At 42.7% G+C, this 20,394-nt stretch overlaps 1 protein-coding gene across 6 annotated transcripts in view; it reads left to right on the top strand.

Annotated features, from left to right (window-relative positions):
• Nucleotides 1-19,440, top strand: part of IRF2 (interferon regulatory factor 2) — a 66,238-nt gene extending 46,798 nt beyond the window's left edge. For 5 of the 6 annotated variants that reach the window (XM_039540465.1, XM_039540469.1, XM_039540468.1 and 2 more), the window contains 4 exons: nucleotides 3,013-3,127; nucleotides 8,249-8,413; nucleotides 16,088-16,134; nucleotides 18,112-19,440. In XM_039540465.1, coding sequence (XP_039396399.1) covers nucleotides 3,013-3,127; nucleotides 8,249-8,413; nucleotides 16,088-16,134; nucleotides 18,112-18,426 — 642 coding nt within the window. In that variant the 3' untranslated portion in view covers nucleotides 18,427-19,440. The remainder of the gene's footprint in view (nucleotides 1-3,012; nucleotides 3,128-8,248; nucleotides 8,414-16,087; nucleotides 16,135-18,111) is intronic. The other variant, XM_039540471.1, reaches the window with a different exon arrangement.
• The last annotated feature ends 954 nt before the right edge of the window (nucleotides 19,441-20,394 follow it).

Genomic DNA, 20,394 nt, shown 5'->3' with positions numbered 1-20,394 from the left:
CAAGCAAGCCAGACTGCCTAAGCAGGCCAGTGTCTGTGTTTTGCTCTGTCTCCAGAGGCTATGACCAGATAATTGCCCACAGTTTTAAGTTACCACACAGTCCTTTCTAAGCAGGCACATTTATTCTTAAGGTGGAAGCATTACAGAAAAAAAATTATTAAAACAATAAAAGAGCCTATACACATGCTAATAAGTTTACCAGAGATCACCCCTTTCTCTTCAGCAGGGCTTTGGTAGGAGTCAGCCCTTCAAACCCCACCAAGGATTTTTTCTGTAGTTACAAGTTCATATCTGCTTTAGCTCAGAACAAGCACACTGACACTGGGCAAATTAGCCTGTTTCTTTATATATAGTGTGGCCTTTGATCGTCAGATTCTGAGAACAGGAGACCATGATCCCTTCCTGAGTGCGTACCTTTAGAAGGCTGGGTTTTTGCATAAGTAGAGGGAAGGAATTTGCATTCCCCTCCCTCTAGCTAATTCCCAGGAACTCCACTTTACATGTATTGTCCCAAAAGACCATTTTTGTCTGCCATATTGTTCAATATAGTAGTCTGATCATCCAAGCCCACAATAATACATAACCTTTGCATTTAATACAGTGGACTCCAAAGATAATTAATTCAATAAGGGTTTTCAAGGCTATTTCAGGAAATTGCCATATATGTCACATCAATTTAAAAAAGCTCTTTAATGTATTTGAACAAACAGTGGGCCAAATTAATCCTCATTATAGCACCATTTACTTCACGATTTACAGTAGGGATAAATTTGTCTCCATCTTTTAGACTATTCCTGTTTAGCATTTTTCAATGTATGGTACTTTATTCAGCATCCACTGCTAACAAGAGAAAATTTGTTTTTCACTTTAATGTCCACAATCAATTCTGATTTTAAAAAAATCACAAAAAATTGGTGCACGTTCCCAGATAATTTGGGACCATTCTGATCTTTAGCTCTTGCTGTAAATTCATCCTGCTTGTGTCCATCTGACTCGGTTTTTAGACAGTAGGCCCTGTCCTGCCCTCAGTGAAAACAATGAGAATTTTCCCATTGATTTCAGTAGGAGCAGCCGCAGCCCTGCTGTAGTAAGAATAAATGGTGGTTTTATAACTTGTTTCATTGCTTATCAGGTATAGTGTATGGGAACTGTAGCAGGGAAACACCCCACTGGAAACCTTCCCAAGACCAATAGATTATAACCTACCAGTGCGTGTTCTCATATGCACACATAGTAAGTTATCCATTTAGAGAGATTTATAACAGCTTACAAGGTAGCCAAGCTTTGCCATGGACTGAGTACAAGTAGTACATGTCATATACATGATATAAGTAAAAATATTTGCCTCATAATGACATATATCCCCAGGTAACAGCCTCATATGCTTCATCTTCTCCACAGTTCCTGAGAGTGAGTGAGTGTGTGTGTGTGTGTGTGTGCACGCGCCAAAGGCCTGATTCTCTTCTCACACTCATTTAAATTAAGAGTAACTTCACTGAGTTCAGTGGAGTCTTTCTGGTATTAAACCAGTGCATGTCAAAAGAGAGTCATGTCCCAAGTAACCTAGAACTTTTTGTAGTCCTAATTTTTCTTTGCTATCCATGGATCCTTTATGAAGGACCAGTGAAAGTTATCAGAATTCATCCTTTCCAGTTGTGGACTGAAGACACTGATGCTTTGATTTATGGGACTGATGCAACTGACATCACATATAAAGGGCCTGATTCTCATTTATGCTAAGGGCATTTTACACAGCTCTGGCAGAGTAAAGGGCCCTTCAGATGGGACTGAATTATATTGTCACTCACTTTAAGGCCCCATTGTAAAGACAGAAAGGTGTAAATGAGAATCAGGACCAAAAATGGTAACTACTTGGTTGGTAGCACTGCAGCTATGACTGCCAAATACTATCCAGTTAGAGCAAGCTCATTAGAAAAGGGACATCCCACTGTCCCTACAGTCTCTCTGACACAATGATCATAGAGTTTATTGGATTTACAGAGTGAAGGGCTGGGAACAGAAAACTTGAAGCCCAGTTCACCTTTGCCCTACACCTTGTGTGTTCTTTTATACCCATGCAAAGTAAGTATAAAACACTACCAGATCTGAATGGGATCATGTTACACCTACTTTGCACTCAGTTTGCTCAGATGTAAATGATCACACAAGTTTCAGGGCAAACTTGAATCAGGCCCTTGCTATTAATCCTGGCACTGTCAGTCCCAAATCAAATTATATCTTGTATGATTTATAGGCCTTGTCAGGCATCCAGCAGGGAGGAGGGCTGATCTTGCAGTTAATCCCGTTTTAAAAAAATGATGATGGCCTGTTAAAGAACTCCCAAGTTTTTGTAATAACTTCTACAGTATATTCAAAAGAGAGTTACATAGATTCCCCAGCTGACACGCAACAAATGCATAGAGGTATATTGTGTATAGAACAGGGGTTGTTGTTTTCCCAACAGAATTGCCCTATGGCAACAGCTATGACAAGATCTAGAAGGTTTGATTTAGTATAAATGCTTTGTTTTGTTTTGATCTCTTGTGCTAGAGAAAACTTAAGGATAGAATTTAGTAATTACTGTACCTCAGGCGTTATTTCAGAAAGAATTCACTGCTGCAGTATGTTTGGAAAGCAGTGAGGATGAATATTTAATAAAATGCTGTTTTAAGGCAGTGTGTCAGCCTCATTACCCCCCAGTGTTAATCTTTTATAACAAATAGTGTATTAATTGATTTGTTCTTTGGAGGCCTCGCTGTCAATGTAAAGTGTGACTTTTAACTTCAGTTTAAATGGAGAAGGCATGGAAATGTAGTTATCTCTGGCCTCCTTTTGGAGAACTTAAGTATTGATCTTCATCCTGCTTCTACCTGGGGACAGTGGGTATGTAACAGGCAGAAACTGATTTGCTATGTTGTGATCTTGGCACAAAGAGATGAATAGGGAATAAAGTCAAAGTTCCTAAAATAAACCAAAACTAAATCTGACACAACTCCACTGTTTTCATTCTAGCAAGAACCAGTTGAGTCATCTTTTGCAGTAACTAATGGAATAACTGAGGTCTCTTCTGACTACTTCCTACCCTCCACTATAAAAAGTGAAGTTGACAGTACTGTGAACATTGTAGGTAAGTGCTTCCAGTGCATACTTTTCACAAGTGGTAAACCAGTATGCATGTGTCTTTAGACTTTAAACTCCAGTTCATGACATAGATGGTATCTGAATAGCACATATGACTGCAGGAAGCTGACTCTTTTACTTTTTGGAGTTTGCCAAAGTTATAAAACATGCTTCACAGGACCACGTGTGTAATCTAAAAGTTTGCCACAAACCCAGGATGTGAGTTCACGTCTCTAGCTCAGTCCCTTGCTCCAAGGCTAGCAGGGGTTGGGAACAACAAGCTCATCTCCTGAGGGGGGAAAAAAGTATTTCTCATCACTTTGGTGGCCCTTCATGACATTAACCAACTCCAGAGAGAACCACATACAGCGTTCCACAGCCAGGTTGATATTTTAGCCAGTGCACGGTGAGCAGTAACATTGGGGCATAGAAGTTGAAAGTTCTCATGATTCCAAGATGGCTTGAAGGGCTTTTGACAGGTTGCTATTTTGGTGGTAATTTAAAAATATATATTAAAGGGTTAAATGTGATGTGACCCAGATTATTTTAAGCAGCACTTCAGTAACGGAACGTGCTGTTAACATCACAATGTCAACAGCGACGCTGAATGAAAACTGCGTTTAAAACTGGTGCGTTAGGAGTTAGCCGACAGAGTAAAATGTGAATAATTGGTTCTTAGAAATGTAAGTTGGGTTATGTTTTGACAGCTCTTTGGCTGTAGTTATTGTTAGAGTGAAATGAAATCCGATCACCACTTGGCCTAGAATGTCTTTTTTTCTGTACAAGGTGAAGTGTTTGAAAATACGTTAACTTTCTCCGTGCAAAGATGATAGGGTTTAGTTGCAATGACTTGTTTTTTGTCACATTTATTTTGCAGGCTAAGTTGTAGGCTTTTTCACTGAGAGACTTTTCTGGATGGAAAATTTATGGGTGCTCCTGCTCTCCAGGGAGCAGTACATTTAATTGCACTGTGTTTTTTGTGAGCATGTTTAGATTTCTACTCCTTCTATTACAGAGGGTCTTAAAATTAGCCTTGGAGGAATTCCAGCACTGTAGTGAAACATATTTCCCAAGTAAGTCAGACTCAAGCGCAAAATTGAAATCTAAAATACCCCAAAGTTGATGTGGAGCCAGTGGGAAGAAACTATACATTTTTGCTTTATTTAGAAAACTATAAGTCAAACAATGGACAATTTAAACCCTTTGGGGGGTATATTGAGCCTGATCCCAATTAAGTCAAAAGAAAGACTGACTTCAATGGACTATGGATTTGGACTAGGCTTGGGAGGTACTGAGTGCTTTCAACTCCCATTTAACTTCACTGGAAGTTAAATGCACTCTGCATTGATAAGAGGTTCTCAGTAGTTCATAGGAAAAGGCTAGTCTGGCACTAATACAGTCTGGTCTATGTGCCATAATAAAAATAAGGAAAGTTCTTCGAGTGCTTGCTCATATCGATTCCAATTAGTTGTGTGTGTGCCTAACTGGAATGGATATGAGCAACACATCTCGAAGAACAACAGTTACAAAGGTGAGTTACCGTTTTTTACTCAGGCAAACAGAAGCGAATCCAAATGTTGTAGGGCTTTATTTTTGCCATTGTTGCCAGGTATACATCATTCATAGCAGGAATACCTAGGGCCCAATCCTGCTCCCTTCACTCATGTGAGTAATCTTTATTTCATGAATAAGGCAATTGGGATTTGGTCTATAATTGAGAGCATCCTATTTTTGTGAGTGCTTTCTAGTTTAATTATCTAGGCTGTGCAGTTTGGATAGGCAGCAAACAGGGAAATCCTTATTTACTACTCCAAGGAGTTTTTCAACACAAACAGGAAAAAAAAAAAAAAAGAGGCAGAATAGATTCATCCTGTGTGTGCCGGGGAGGGGATGGGAAAGAGGGTGATGGTGCAGCTGAGGCTAAGCCCATGGCATTTTGTCCAAGCTATCAGTCTTTTTGCTGATGAGCACTGAATTTCTCTCTCGGGTTGGGTAAGAATTCTCCAGGTACTGAAGAGATAGATAAGGCCATGAAGGCAGAGAGTTCTTAATAAGACAGCATTGCACAATACAGCACTTTCACACTGATAATGAACGTGGGATGCTTTTTCCCCCCTCTCTGCTCTTATTGAGAGCTTGCTGCAGAACCAGAAGGAATGTTGTTTACAGTGGAAATAAGTATCTGGAGCAAAGTGATAGGAATTCTAAATCAGGCTCCTTTTAAAGAACCTAGTCAATGTCTGTTTAAAGTTTTGTTTGCTGGGATTGCTTCATAAAATACTGGTTTGGGGAGGTTTCCAGATTAGCTACTTGTCATTTTACAGAACAAAATTATATGCAGTTATTTTAACTGGGAAAAAATGCTCCTTTACTTTTTCTTGTTTAACACTTTTGCTAATAAGAATAGCATCTGCAGTTATGTCACCTCTGAGAAGAATGACTAAGTCTGTCATACATCAGTGTATAATCTTGGCACGAATTTGGGGCTAGAAGAAATGTCTCCCCTGCATCCCTCCTGTTACAGTATTGTGTAATTTTCTACATGTGTTATGGTTACTTTTTAGCTTGTTTTGAAGCATCCGATATTGGCTATTGTCAGAGACAAAATACCAGACTACACGAACTGTTGATCAGATCCAGTATGGCAATTCCTATTCCTTAAAATAGGCAAAGCAATCCATCATTTTATAATCCTTCAGTCTAACAGTATATCACTACTCACAAATCACTCTGAACCAAATCCCGCAGCACACATTCCCACAAAACTCCCATTGAAATCCATGAGACTTTCGCCTGAGTAAACAGTTTTGACCTGCTATGTTCAAATGAAGGTAGAACATAATTTTCTCTTGTCTTTGATTATTATGAATTCTGAGGAACATTCACGAGACTAGGTCTAACCCTGAGCTTTTTATCACCTGCTGGTTATTTTAGATTTATATTTGTGCACAACTTCTGCTTAGCGAATGTATTTCACATCAGTGCTGGAATCCCTGTTAATTTTAAAAACCTTTCCTAGTGTAGCGGGGGGCAGACCACATACTGCGGATATTCTCTCTACAATACAATGCCCCCTGTATTTAGTAGACAGAGGATGCATTTTATTAGTGTAATTGTTTTATGATTATATTGTTGAGATAAAGAAGTTGTACAAGGAGGAAGTATTTGTCTGTCTGTGGGTTGAACACATGACTGGAAGTTCAGGGTTTTCTTCCTGGCTTTTACCTTTGTTTCACTGTCAGTTGACCTCTGGGTGCCTTAGTTTACTCATCTGTAAAACAGGTGTAAAAATATTAAGTTGTCTCACCACTGTGTTGTGTGGCTTACCTAATGTCTGTAAAGTGTTTTGGGATCCTTGGATGAAGAACTTGCAGAATATTACAGGCTGCATCAACTTTGCAGAGAGTAAAAAAAAAAAAGGAGCCTTTTCTAACCAAGGTGTGGAGCAGCATTTACCTGCCGAAGTGGGAAACTCCTTTATTAATATTTAACCAAATTGCAGTGCAGAGATCGTGAAATACATTTCAGTCACGGACCCTGGTGCTTAGAGGCTAACAGCTCGACATTGCTTTTTACATAGGGCAGCTGGTATTGCAGGGGATGGCAAGAAGTCCCTGCCTCATGCCTGTCTCTAGGAGAAACTTGGCCAGATTCATTCCCTGTTTAAAACCACTGAAGTCAGTAGAATTACCCAGGGATTATTTGGGCCACTGTCTGTAAATGAGTTTTGAACCACTGTGCCTTACAGTACCTGACGTGTATCAGGGCATCCAAAGTCCACAAAGCATTGGCAACTTGCCAGGCGCTGCATCTGACTTACATTAAGAGGGATGTACTCCAGCTACCCATCACCATTAATACAGAAGTGCAGCCTACAGTAATCACTGATTCTAGCAAGTAATATTCTGATAAAGATGGAGCCCTGCATACTCTGGTAAGGCCTCATTTCTGTATTCAAGATTAGCATAGCTACAGGCTGCATTGTGGAACTGTGGGCTACCTCTGTCTGGAGGCCACACTTACTGATCTGCTTAAGCATTTCCAGTGGTGACAACTGGAAAGGAAGGAGGCAGCTTTGAAGGTGTTAGAGACTGAAAACATCAACCAAAATTTCCTTAGAAGCCTTATTAGAAACAGTCAGGCATGAAGTGAGAAGACCACAATTTAGCTGCTAACGCAGGGGTGGGCAAACTTCTTGGCCTGAGGGCCACATCAGGGAATAGAAATTGTATGGTGGGTCATGAATGCCCACGAAATTGGGGTTGGGGTACAGGAGGGGGTGAGAGCCTGGGGGTGCAGGCTCTGGGGTGGGGCCAGAAATGAGGAGTTCACCGTGTGGGATGGGGCTCTGGGCTGGGGTGGGGGAGTAGGATGCAGAAAGGGGTGCAGGCTCTGACTAGGGGTGTGGGCTCTGGGGTGGGGCTGGAGATGAGGGGTTTGGGGTGCAGGAGGGGGCTCTGGGCTGGGATCTAGGGGTTTGGAGGGTGGGAGGGGGATCAGGGCTGGGGCAGGGGGTTGAGACGTGGGGAGAGGCTCAGGGGGTGCAGGCTCCAAGCAGCGCTTACCTCAAGCAGCTCCCAGAAGCAGCGGCATGTCCCTTCTCCATCTCCTATACGGCAGTGCGGCCTGGCGGCTCTGCACGCTGCCCCGTCTGCAGACACCGCCCCTGCAGCTCCCATTGGAGTGCTAGAGGGGACCATTGGAGCATGTAGGAGCCGGGGACGGGGGAGGAGGACCATGCCACAGCTGCTGGGAACCGCGTGGTGCAGCCCCTGACCCTGTGCCCTGGCTGGAGTGCCAGAGCCCGGCTATGCCGTGGCTTCTGGGAGCCACGTGGAGTGGTCCTCGACCCTGCTCCCTGGTTGGAACGCTGGAGCGGGGCCAGGCTGCGGCTTCTGGGAGCTGCATGGAGCAGCCCCTGACCCTGCTCCCCAGCTGGAGCACTGGAGTGTGGCAAGCCCCAGACCCCGCTCCCCAGCAGGAGTTCACGGGCCGGCTTAAGACAGCTCGCAGGCCGGATCCGGCCCATGGGCCATAGTTTGCCCACCCCTGTACTAATGCAACAGTTCAGTGTGTCTGACAAATCAGGGAGTCTTGCAATAACCTATCTCTTCCTTCTCATATGGAGTTGTAGGACAGCCCCATCTTGATGGCAGTACTGAGGAGCAGGTGATAGTTGCCAATCCTCCTGATGTTTGCCAAGTAGTAGAGGTGACAACAGAGTGTGATGAGCAGCCCCTCAGCATGAGTCAGCTGTACCCTCTGCAGATCTCCCCAGTCTCCTCCTATGCAGGTAAGTCATTCCTCAAAAGAACTTTCACAAGATTCAGGAGAGCTCACAGGTAGTGCTGGAATGTTACATAGGCCTAAGCAATTAGGCAGATACCACAGTTGGGGAGGTGGTGGATGGTTTCTTTGCTTTGTACCATAGGATGGTTGACGGAGATTCTGAAACACTTATACTTCGCTGGTCATTTGGACCTGAGTTCTAATACTTCCAAGTATCTTCCCAAATTTCACAGAAAGCAACATCTATCTTAAGAGGGAAACATAAGTGCCAATTAAGTAAACCTTTGTAGGTGCAAAATCAGTTAGGTATGCACATCTTTTATTAGAGAGACAGTCAAGTATCAGAGGGGTAGCCGTGTTAGTCTGGATCTGTAAAAGCAGCAAAGAGTCCTGTGGCACCTTATAGACTAACAGACGTTTTGGAGCATGAGCTTTCGTGGGTGAATACCCACTTTGTCGGATGCATGAGCTTTTGTGGGTGAATACCCACTTCATGCACTGTACATGCATCCGACAAAGTGGGTATTCACCCACGAAAGCTCATGCATCCGACAAAGTGGGTATTCACCCATGAAAGCTCATGCTCCAAAACGTCTGTTAGTCTATAAGGTGCCACAGGACTCTTTGCTGCTTCTAGAGAGACAGTGTCAATTTAAAACAGGGGTCGGCAGCCTTTCAGAAGTGGTGTGCCAAGTCTTCATTTAATCACTCTAATTTAAGGTTTTGCGTGCCAGCAATACATTTTAACGTTTTTAGGTCTCTTTCTCGAAGTCTATAATATATAACTAAACTATTGTTATATGTAAAGTAAATAAGATTTTTAAAATGTTTAAGAAGCTTCATTTAAAATTAAATTAAAATGCAGAGCCCCCCAGACCAGGAGCTGGGCAGCGTGAGTGCCACTGAAAATCAGCTTGCGTGCCGCCTTTGGCATGCGTGCCATAAGTTGCCTACCCCTGACTTAAAATGATGGGCCACTTCACCTTGAATGGTCCCTTAGAATAAGTGCTAACTACTGATGCTAAACTATCTGTTTGAGCTTGTATTTAGCTGTGACTCTAAGGGTATGTCTACACTACGGGATTATTCCGATTTTACATAAACCGGTTTTGTAAAACAGATTGTAAAAAGTCGAGTGCACGCGGCCACACTAAGCACATTAATTCAGTGGTGTGCGTCCATGGTCCGAGGCTAGCGTCGATTTCTGGAGCGTTGCACTGTGGGTAGCTATCCCGTAGCTATCCCATAGTTTCCGTAGTCTCCCGCCCATTGGAATTCTGGGTTGAGACCCCAATGCATGATGGTGCAAAAACAGTGTCGCGGGTGATTCTGGGTAAATGTCGTCACTCATTTCTTCCTCCGTGAAAGCAATGGCAGACAATCATTTCGCGCCCTTTTTCCCTGGATTGCCCTGGCAGACGCCATAGCATGGCAACCATGGAGCCTGTTTTGCTTTTTGTCACTGTCACCGTATGTGTACTGGATGCCACTGACAGAGGCAGTACTGCAGTGCTACAGAGCAGCATTCATTTGCCTGTGCAAGATAGCAGAGACGGTTATCAGTTGTTCTGTACCGTCTGCCATGTCATTGTAAATTGGCGATGAAATGACGGTTATCGGTCGTTCTGTACCGTCTGCTGCTGTCATGGGTGTTCCTGGCTGAGGTTGGCTGGGGGCGCAAAGACAAAAATAGGAATGACTCCCCGGGTCATTCCCTCCTTTATGTTGTATCTAAAAATAGAGTCAGTCCTGCCTAGAATATGGGGCAAGTGTGCTAGAGAACCAGAACCAGAGAGCACAGCCGCTCCATGTCAGGTCCCGCAGAAATGATGAGCTGCATGCCATTCTAGGGGGTGCCCCTGCAACAAACCCACCCATTGCTTCCCTGCTCCCCCAACCCTCCTGGGCTACCGTTGCAGTGTCCCCCCATTTGTGTGATGAAGTAATAAAGAGTGCAGGAATAAGAAACACTGACTTGTTAGTGAGATAAAATGAGGGGGAGGCAGCCTCCAGCTGCTATGATAGTCCAGACAGGACATTAAACGGTGCGGGGGAGAGGAGCCCAGCATCCCGCTGCTATGATAGTCCAGGCAGGACAGAATCTTTAGACATGAAGGGGCGGGGGGAGGGGCTGATGGAGCTCAGTCCCCAGTTGCTATGATGAAGACGGTTACCAGCCGTTCTGTACCATCTACTGGGAATGACCAGGAGTCATTCCTATTTTTACCCAGGCGCCCCTGGCTGACCTCACCTGAGGCCAGCCAGGAGCACTCACGGGCTGATGATGACGATGGATAGCAGTCATATTGTACCATCTGCCACCGGGGAGGAGAGGGGAGGGGAGGGGAGAGGATGCTGTTGTTCACTGCCGCAGCATCGTGTCTACCAGAAGCATTCAGTAGACATAGGGTGACATTGAAAAAAGTCAAGAAACGATTTTTTTCCCTTTTCTTTCATGGGGGGGAGGAAGCGGGAAATTGACGAGCTATACCCTGAACCACCCCGGACAATGTGTTAGACCCTACAGGCATTGGGAGCTCAGCCAAGAATGCAAATGCTTTTCGGAGACTGCGAGGACTGTGGGATAGCTGGAGTCCTCAGTACCCCCTCCCTCCCTCCATGAGCGTCCATTTGATTCTTTGGCTTTCCGTTACGCTTGTCACGCAGCACTGTGCTGAGTCCCTGCTGTGGCCTCTGTCTGGAGATTTTTTCAAATGTTTTGGCATTTTGTCTTCTGAAACGGAGCTGTGATAGAACAGATTTGCCTCCCCATACAGCGATCAGATCCAGTATCTCCCGTACGGTCCATACTGGAGCTCTTTTTGGATTTGGGACTGCATCGCCACCCATGCTGATCAGAGCTCCACGCTGGGCAAACAGGAAATGAAATTCAAAAGTTCGCGGGGCTTTTCCTGTCTACCTGGCCAGTGCATCCGAGTTCAGATTGCTGTCCAGAGCAGTCACAATGGTGCACTGTGGGATACCTCCCGGAGGCCAATACTGTCGATTTGCGGCCACACTAACTCTAATCTGATATGGTAATACCGATTTCAGCGCTACTCCTCTTGTCGAGGAGGAGTACAGAAACCGGTTTAAAGAGCCCTTTATATCGATATAAAGGGCCTCGTTGTGTGGACGGGTGCAGCGTTAAATCGGTTTAATGCTGCTAAAATCGGTTTAAACGCGTAGTGTGAATTACTTTCCCAGACCTGAGGAAGAGCTCTGTGTAAATTGAAAACTTGTCTCTCTCACCAACAGAAGTTCGTCCAATAAAAGATATTACCTCACCCATCTTGTCTCCTAATGCTGCAAACAAATGTCTTTCTCTATAACACCTTTGATTATAAAAGGTGAAAGAGTTAAAAATCCAGTGTTTCTGCCACTATTTATACTGGTGTTTTTTGTGGGGGTTTTTTGATATTTCTCTCAGCTTCAACTGAAAATCAATGAACTTAGTTTCGCTTTGTTGACATTTTTAGTATCACTTTCAGATTCTTAGTGCTGCAGTTTTGGGGCTTTAAATGCTGTTGGAGAAGGTTTGTTTAAAAACAACTGTTTTCATTGGATATTTTCAATATGAAAACATTTCTACATTTTATAAAAGCTTGTTTTTATAAACAGTATGTAAACACTGGCCCAAATTTAAGTTGACAGTGTTATTTTACTATTACTGCCTATGGCACTGAGGTCGATTTTAGAGTTATCGCATTTGCTCTTCATCCCACGATTTTCCTTGATTAGTCACTATCATTGGTTTACAGATGAATCCTATTTTAAGAGGCTTGGGAAGCATAATGGCCTGTTTCTCTCTTCCCCGCTCCCTGCACAGCCTTGTTGTTGCATATTGTATCTCCCACTATCCACTCCAGTTTTCTTTAACATTTATCGTACTATAAAGCAAGAAAGCTGTATGTACAGTATATTTTGTCCATTTACTGTTTACATGTAATTCACATTTACTAATTGTCCCATGTAGTAATTACAGGGAACAAAGAGCCAGATACTGCTAGCCTTACTCATGTGAATAGAAGCTTGTTCCACAAGTGACTTCAATAAAACAATTCCTGGAGAAAGGTGCTACTTAACATGAGACAGGCTAGCAGAATCTATCCCTGAATAGTCTAAACTACATTTCATTATTACTTATTTTTAATCAACCAAAATATTAAAATGTAGTTATCAGTAATCATTTAAAAATGTACAGTTTGATAAATCTGAAGGCACATTTGAAAGCTTTAGTTTCTAAGGTGCCTAAAGCAAATACTAGACTAAGGAAATCTATTTCATAGTCTCTTTGGGTGTGCATGGAGATACATTGCCAACATTCCACTAGTGCTCTTGCTCAGTGGGTCTAAAGTTATAGTTCATGGAGCCTCTGAACAGATAGAGAGGGTGGAGAATTGGGAGATGGGCCACAAAACTGAACACTATAGATACTCTGACACTGGGGCCCACATCCTCAAAGGTATTTGGGTGCTTAACTCCCATTGAAATCAATGGGATTTAGGCACCAAAATAACTTTAAAGATCTGGGCCTAAACTCTTTGGGGTGGGGACTGTCTCTTTGCTATATGTTTGCACAGTGTCTAGCACAAAGGGGCTGGGGCCTCTATGCACTTCAGCTGATGATAATGTCACTGTGCAAGTGTGGAATTGGGAGCTTCAGAGGGACGGCTGTCTTTGTTGCAGAGGTCTGCAGAATGGCAAAGCTGGACAATTACTGATCTAAACATACTTGAAAGGTGGCAACAGTCTGACATACAACATGTCCTTCATTTTTGCACTGTTGTCAATGAGCTTACAAGCTTTCGGAGGGCATGGGTAGAAACAGAAATGTTTGTCCTTTTAAACAGTCATTAATATTACATTGGTCTGGGTGTGACTCATTACTCTCTCTGTGGCTTTATCTTTCAACCGTTAGGCAAATTAGTTCCAGACACATTTTTATAGAAAATATTTTTATCTTAATGTCAGGGTGAATGTTCATGTTCATGTTCTCTTGGAATCGCCTCCAGCATTGGTCTGTCACATGCTGATATATGATCATCATGGCCACTGTGGTTAGTCTGTAATGGCCAGAGCTTCATAGGGGCTTTGGGAAGAGGATGTTATAAAATGTATTACTAATGGAAGATCAGGCCGTAGAAACATTCGTCTGCTTCTTGCACAACTCTCCCAGTATAACTGAACATGACAAAAATGCTTCTCTTAACCTCAGCCAAAGAATCTGAATAAATAATTTGAGTACACATAAAATATATGGAACTAGATCTTGGGATGTGCGGCATCTGCTTTGCACCACTCCGTTGTCATGAAGCAGCTCAATAGCCAGCATAGCTGACCATGGGATGATCACGCACGTGTAGACATATCCTCCAGTGTTTGTGTAAGGGCTTTTATGCTACCCTCCGTGGCCCAGCATTCGGGGCATGCATGGGGAAAATGAGGCGCAGCTGTGGTGTCCCTATGCATTGCTGATTCTCCGCTGTTGTACTGGCATTGTGGGAGTCTTCGGGATGCTCTAACTCCAAGCTCGGGGTTCAGCCTGGTTCACAGCTAGTTCAGGCTTGGCTAAGCACAAAGGTAACTTAATGCCACCTTTCTACTTCATGAGTGCATTTCATGGCAGCAGACAAGGATCTGGCCCAGGACTTTTTTTAAGCATACAAATGATTCACAGGATAGGAGGATAGGAATCCTGTAGGTTTTATGTAAGGGCTGCCACCAATCCTGAAATTCATAGGATAATCTCACTTCACACTTTGCACTGTGCAAATCCAAATGGTACAAGCGTTCAAGAGTCCCAGGTTTGTTTTGGACCTTGCAGTAGCATGGTGTGGCAGAGTAATGCACAAAGGATGCATCAGGCACATCCCATGTGCAGTATTGCATGGTGTGAGAAGGCCACCTCATTATGCAGTGATTTACCATGATAATTATTTTATCATTGCTACCAAAAAGTGGTCTGAAGTACACAAAAAAGTTTTCTTGCAAAAACCCATCTATCTCCTTTTTGAAGCTGTTCAAGCTATGACACCTATTATTGCCTTCACATGCTAGCCTCATTCTTTACTTACCTCATCTTATTGATAATAATTCAAATAGTCTCTTTCCTTTAGAATTTTGTGCATCCCAGTGACCTTCTGCCCTTGTCAGTGCTGGAACTGTCTCTTGCTCAGACTTTGATAATATATAAACATTGAGGACTGATTCCTTCTTGTTTGCATTACAAAATTCTTTATTACCACACATTTCTGTACATCGGAGTATCTGTTTCGTGTCTGCATGTGAATTCCTTCTATCCATGTCATTCTCAAATTGTGCCCTTGTCTTCTATAAAGATTGCTCTCCTGCCTTCCCTTTCCCATCCTAGCTTGTAGTTTGGCGTAATTGGCAAAAAACACCTTGCGGCAACTCTTTATCCAGGTCAGCACATGTGAAACTGTGCAAAGTCCTAATCCTTATCAGAATAACTATTCAGCTGTTTTTATATAACTCTCACACGTGGATAGGTGCTGCAATAAAGTGACATTTCCAGAATGTAATGATCCCATCTATTTGCTTAGCACTATATGTGACACAGAGGAGGGTCTATGGCCCACTCACCCCCGCTCAGTTAAGTGTGTGCATTTGGGTTAGGAGACAGGAACACAGATGTGATGAGAAGTGTGGAGGTGGAGGCACTGTGTGTGTGGGGGCGGGAGATGATAAGAGGCATGTCAGGGTACAATGCTCAGGGGAAGTATGGGAGGGGTATATGTGTGTGAAGGTGCAATGGTTGGTGGGATTATGGCAGGTGTGTGTGGAGGTGCAGTGGTTAGGGGGCGAGGAGAGGTGTGTGTGTGCACGCTTGTGTATAGAGGTGCAGTGCTTGGGGGGCTGATGGTGCGTGTGAGTATTTGGAGGTGCAGCGATCAAGAGGATGATCATAGGTGGGGGCAAGGAAGGTACAGTGGTTGTGGGGATCGAAAGGGATGTGTGTGGCGATTCAGTGATGGAGGGGCTCGGGGTGGGATATTAAGGGCAAGAGAAGGATAAAATAAAAGTAAATGAGAACAAATTCGATAGTAGCAGTAACAAAACATGTTACAGAAGACTAGTCCTTGAGGCTGAAAGTTTAGATAAATATTATCAAATGAAAGCATTTTTATCTTTCTTTGGGTGTGGTTGTGAATAGTGTTGCTTTGATAAAGCAAAGGAAAGGGCTTTGATTGCAACATTTTAGCCACGCTATAAAATGCTATTCTAGGTAGCAAACTGTGGCGAAGGAAAAATTAAGTCTCTCCTTTTGCCCATAAGGCTAAGCTCCTTGTGCATCTGCTTCTCTTTAACATTTCCTACATCTAGTGTAGTCTGTTTCCTTGTTTTAAGTGCACAGGTTTGTTTATCATGTTAACCTTTTTATTTTACTCTGCTCAGGCGCTCATAGTTCAGCAGGCTGCTTTTTATATAGGCCTCATGTTGCAAGTCTGGAGTCAACTCATGCATGACAGGGAATGAAGGCTGTTGTACTGTTTATTTTATTTATTTATTTGTGTGTTTCTTTTAATCTTTGCTAGCTCTAGAAGAGGTTATAGTGACCTGTTTCTTAGCAGTGGATATTGTCTGTTTAGATGGATTTTGATACTTCAGGTAGAATGATGCCCACTTTCATTTTTACTTCCATTTTGTCCAACAGAAAGTGAAACGACAGACAGCATTCCCAGTGATGAGGAAAATGCAGAGGTAAGCACTTGGTTGTATAGTGCTCAGGAGAAATTCTTCAAGTACTAAAGTGACACATATTGTGGAGGGTCTTTCCCATTGTCCCCATCAAAATACACTTCTACTCGGACAGTATTAATTTTAATAGTGGAGAGAGGGCTGTCTGGAGACAAATGTTCAGATGCTTGTAGAATGAAGTTGATGCCTGTTTTAAATAACAAAAACAAAACCCAACTTCATGATCTCTCAAAATTAGAAGTAAACTAATTTTTATAGGAAAATCAAATATGTGCTTTGGAGAGAAGTCAACTGTGGAAACAAACAAATTTCTTTATACAGAGTAAAGCAACAGAGGGGCTTTGTGCATGCATATGTGTTATGGCTCAGTGCTTTCTGGGTGGCTTAGTATTTTATCTTGGTTGCAAGCAGCCTCGTTTGGATTTTCTTGTATGTTGTCTGGGCTCACACAATAGCAGGAAATGGCAATCTTGATGATGGAGAGACTCTTGCAAATATGGTGCATGTGAGCTTTCCTAACGAGTCTGTCCTCATGCTTTGAATGAAAAGAAATCAAAGGAAATAATATATAACCACCAAATATTGTGTGGAGCTATTGCTTGTGACCTAACAGAACCCATGGAACAATTTTTCATTTCCAGCCTCTAATTTTGCACCTGCTGAATAGATGCATGCACATCTATTTGTGCATGTAAATCTCAGCTTTATATGTATAGATCATGTAATTGGACATAAAAATACATAGGTATATTAGAGACAAAGCTAAAATTTGGCTTCAGGATTCCAGCTTCATATTCATGAAAGACTTCCCTGCAAGGCCCTTTTCGTGCTTTGTTTAAAAAAAAAAAAGTTGGAATCCCTTTGGTGGGAGAATGCTGTTATGAAGTAAAAAATGAGCAGCAACATTAACTCTGCTCTCAGTGTACATACTTTAACATTAAATAAGCTCTTCATCTCTCATCCTCCTGAAGAGGGAGGGAAGCTTGGGGGGAGCACTTGCCCAGCTAATGACATTTAATACCATAAAAAGAAGTGAAAATTCTCTAAGGATGTAAAAATAGCACCTTGCAGGGTAGTGTGCTGGAGTACGGCTGAGCTGCTACTTGCTGCCAGAAGGAGGGTTGGCTTTAGTAGAGCATGAATAAGGAAAGTGACCCTAAAACATTGCTGATCTGGTGGGCCATATTTTCCATCCTGCTGCTGCAGGCAGAGGAGAACAAAACTCAGCAGACTCCCCTAGGACAGTCTGAACAACCTGGGAATGAGAAATGCCTCTACTCGCTTCCCAATGCGGGGTGTAGCACTAGTTCTATAGTAAGATTACCCTGCTCCTCAGTCTCATAGAATTCCCTTCCTAGGTGTGCACTGATGTTCTGCATGCATTAGGGGATGGAGCAGATGCTCTCTGTGGCATGATTGCCTACAGGCCTTATAGATATCAGAGTAGATAGCCCATGAAAGAATAATGCTAGCAACTTTAACAACTGCTGGATTCTGTTCTGTGCTGGCTAAGGAAAGATATCTATGTTTAGGCACTTGACTTCTGTGGGTGACCAAACTTCCCCTGGATTCAGGTGCTGAAACCCTTGCCCATTCCAAGGAGGAGGGAACCCCCTGATAGACCAATTGGGAGAAATTTTGTACTTTGAAGCTCAGAGTTCCTTGTCCCTGTGCCCATTTTTCCAGAATAACTGAGAATATGGCCTCTGTTTTCCATCAGCAGGGTAAGTTTATGCAAAGGAACATCTAGACTTAAGAGAGTGGGACTCCGGAGGAAGGAGAAATCGCAAGGTCACATATAAAAGGCTAGAAGCACAGATTTCAGTGACCATTCCTTAGTATGTGGTCCTTTATTTGGCTATAACACTGAATGCAATTTAGGGCCTGACTAAAAGAGAGAAGAGAGCAGCCTCTGTATCAGTTATATTAGCAGGAGTAGTTTACAAAATCACATTCACTTGACAGTCTTTTTCTTTTCAGGGTCGGCTTCAGTGGCAAAAGAAAAACATTGAAGGCAAACAGTATCTGAGCAATCTGGGTATGAGGAACACTTCTCATATTCTTCCCAGTATGGCTACCTTTGTGACTTCCAACAAGCCTGACCTCCAGGTCACCATCAAAGAAGAAAGCTCCCCACTGCCTTACAACAGCTCCTGGCCCCCCTTCCCAGCTATCCCTCTCCCACAAGTAGTGTCTTCAGCTTCTGCCAGCAGCAGCAGGCCAGACCATGAGACACGGGCTAGTGTCATCAAGAAAACATCAGACATCACCCAGTCGAGAGTCAAGAGCTGCTAAGCCTCTGACTGTGTCTCTTTAGTTTTGGGTTGTTTTTGTATTTTATGTTTCTCTAGAAGAGGTGCAACTCTGACGCACATTAGACAAATCTAAGGGTAAGTCTTGACAATATAGAACATTGTGTGTCCGACTCCAGTACTGGAGCTTTTTAACTCAGGACTCCAGCCATCAGTATGTATACCTGAAACCAGATGGATTTCCACAGTTACTGCATAGGAAAAACAGAACTTTGGCCCACTTATATAAGTTCCAGTACTTCATAAGAGGACCAACAACCACAAGGGAAGTGGTGTTGCTGCACTTCTTGCAGTCAAGGCTGTGATGGAACTGAAAGCCTCAGAATGGAAGAGAAAATGTGAACTAGCTGGAATTTTTTTTTAAATAAAAAAAAATCTATTGTGAATATGTACATAGTGCAGTACTAGCAACGTTGCAGTCTGCTTCTGCACCTTATTAAAAAGCACTTACGAAAAGGCCTTTTATTACCTTGCTCTAATTAATGGCACATTCAAAGCCCCCTCCCATCTTTTAGTCTTTTCCAAGGCTATTCTTGCTAACAAGTCTTGAGAAGTAGAGGAAAGAAAAGGAAGGTAAACCTTCCTATATGGATTTCACATATTGTAAGACTGCTTTTCTCGTGTTTGTTTCTAATCTGCTATGCTTGAATGCCGTGTGGTACAATAGGAAGAAAAATATTACAGAGATATTATGCAAATTCCCAGATTTCAAGAAGAAAAAAATACTCTAATTCTAACCAGAGCAAGCTTTTTTATTTTTTATACAGGGGAATATTTTATTCAAAGTAAAATTCTAAAGTGAATATAATTGTTTTTTTAATCTTTTCTACAGCAAATTTATAATTTTAAGATTCAGTTCTTGGTGGGTTATCAGCAGTTATTACATCCTTGTGGCACATTTTTTTAATTTTGTAAAGGTGAAATAGCTTTTATGAGCTCATGTAGCAATCAAATTATCCTGTGGATTGATAATAAATATGATATAGAGTTAAATTTTTAATAATCCTCTTGTTTGTCATTTTTTAATCTTATCCACATTGCTTGGGCTTTTGGTATGAAAGGTGAAGGGGGTCACCTCTCATCCTGGAAAACTGGGATTAGCCTTTGCTTTAGAATTGAGAACTATCTTGTACATTGTGAATGAAATGGGAAGTACTGTGGGACAACAGCAGCACAGCACAGATAGAAAGAGGAACTCGGACTTAAAGGCAATATGGCCCAATGGTCAGGGCACCAGACTGTTAATCAGGAGACCAGGGCTCTGTTCCCAACTCTGCTATTGACCTGGTGTGTCTCTCTCTGCCTCTGTTTCCTTGTCTATAAAATGGGGAGAGTGATATTTTTTAAGTCCTCTCAGTAATAATTATTATTATTATTAGTGGACTGAACACAGGCTTGACAGCTATGTAAACACTATGCTGACTTCTGATCCAGGTCATTAGGAAAAGGAGATTTGGATAGTGGGGGTTCTGATCTGTAGGATTCTGCTATATCAGTAACTCAATGCCATGTCACACCCTCAGTTCTTAGCACCATGTTCAGTGTGAAGTGCTGCTTACAAATCCATGGCACAACACAGCTGATGCTCTGAGTGATCTTGGGAAAGAACTTATTTTGCCTCAGTAAACCCAGATGAGGAGCTGGAGGAGGGTTATAGAAAAGATAATGCAGCTCAAGGCTTTTCTGAGATAGCTTTGTTGGGCCTCCCCTTGCGTGATTTCAGCAGCACAAAAAAAGTTCTCTTTGGAGTCCAAGGAAGAGAGGTCAATGGTGCTGTAAATAGTGGAGGAGATCCAAATCCAGAAGGCTCCCTCCATGCATGGATCTAGGAAAATGGACATGGGTCTCCATTTTTACTAAGGCCCAAAGCCACAAAGCTGCTTAGGCACTTACATGTGGGGTTTAGTCACCTACATCCCAGTTGTAGGCATCACTGTGCTCCAGAAAAACC

This window comes from Mauremys reevesii, linkage group 5 (assembly GCF_016161935.1).
Source record: "Mauremys reevesii isolate NIE-2019 linkage group 5, ASM1616193v1, whole genome shotgun sequence".
NCBI classification, from domain to species: Eukaryota; Metazoa; Chordata; order Testudines; family Geoemydidae; genus Mauremys; species Mauremys reevesii.
This window is presented reverse-complemented; position numbering and strand designations above follow the sequence as displayed.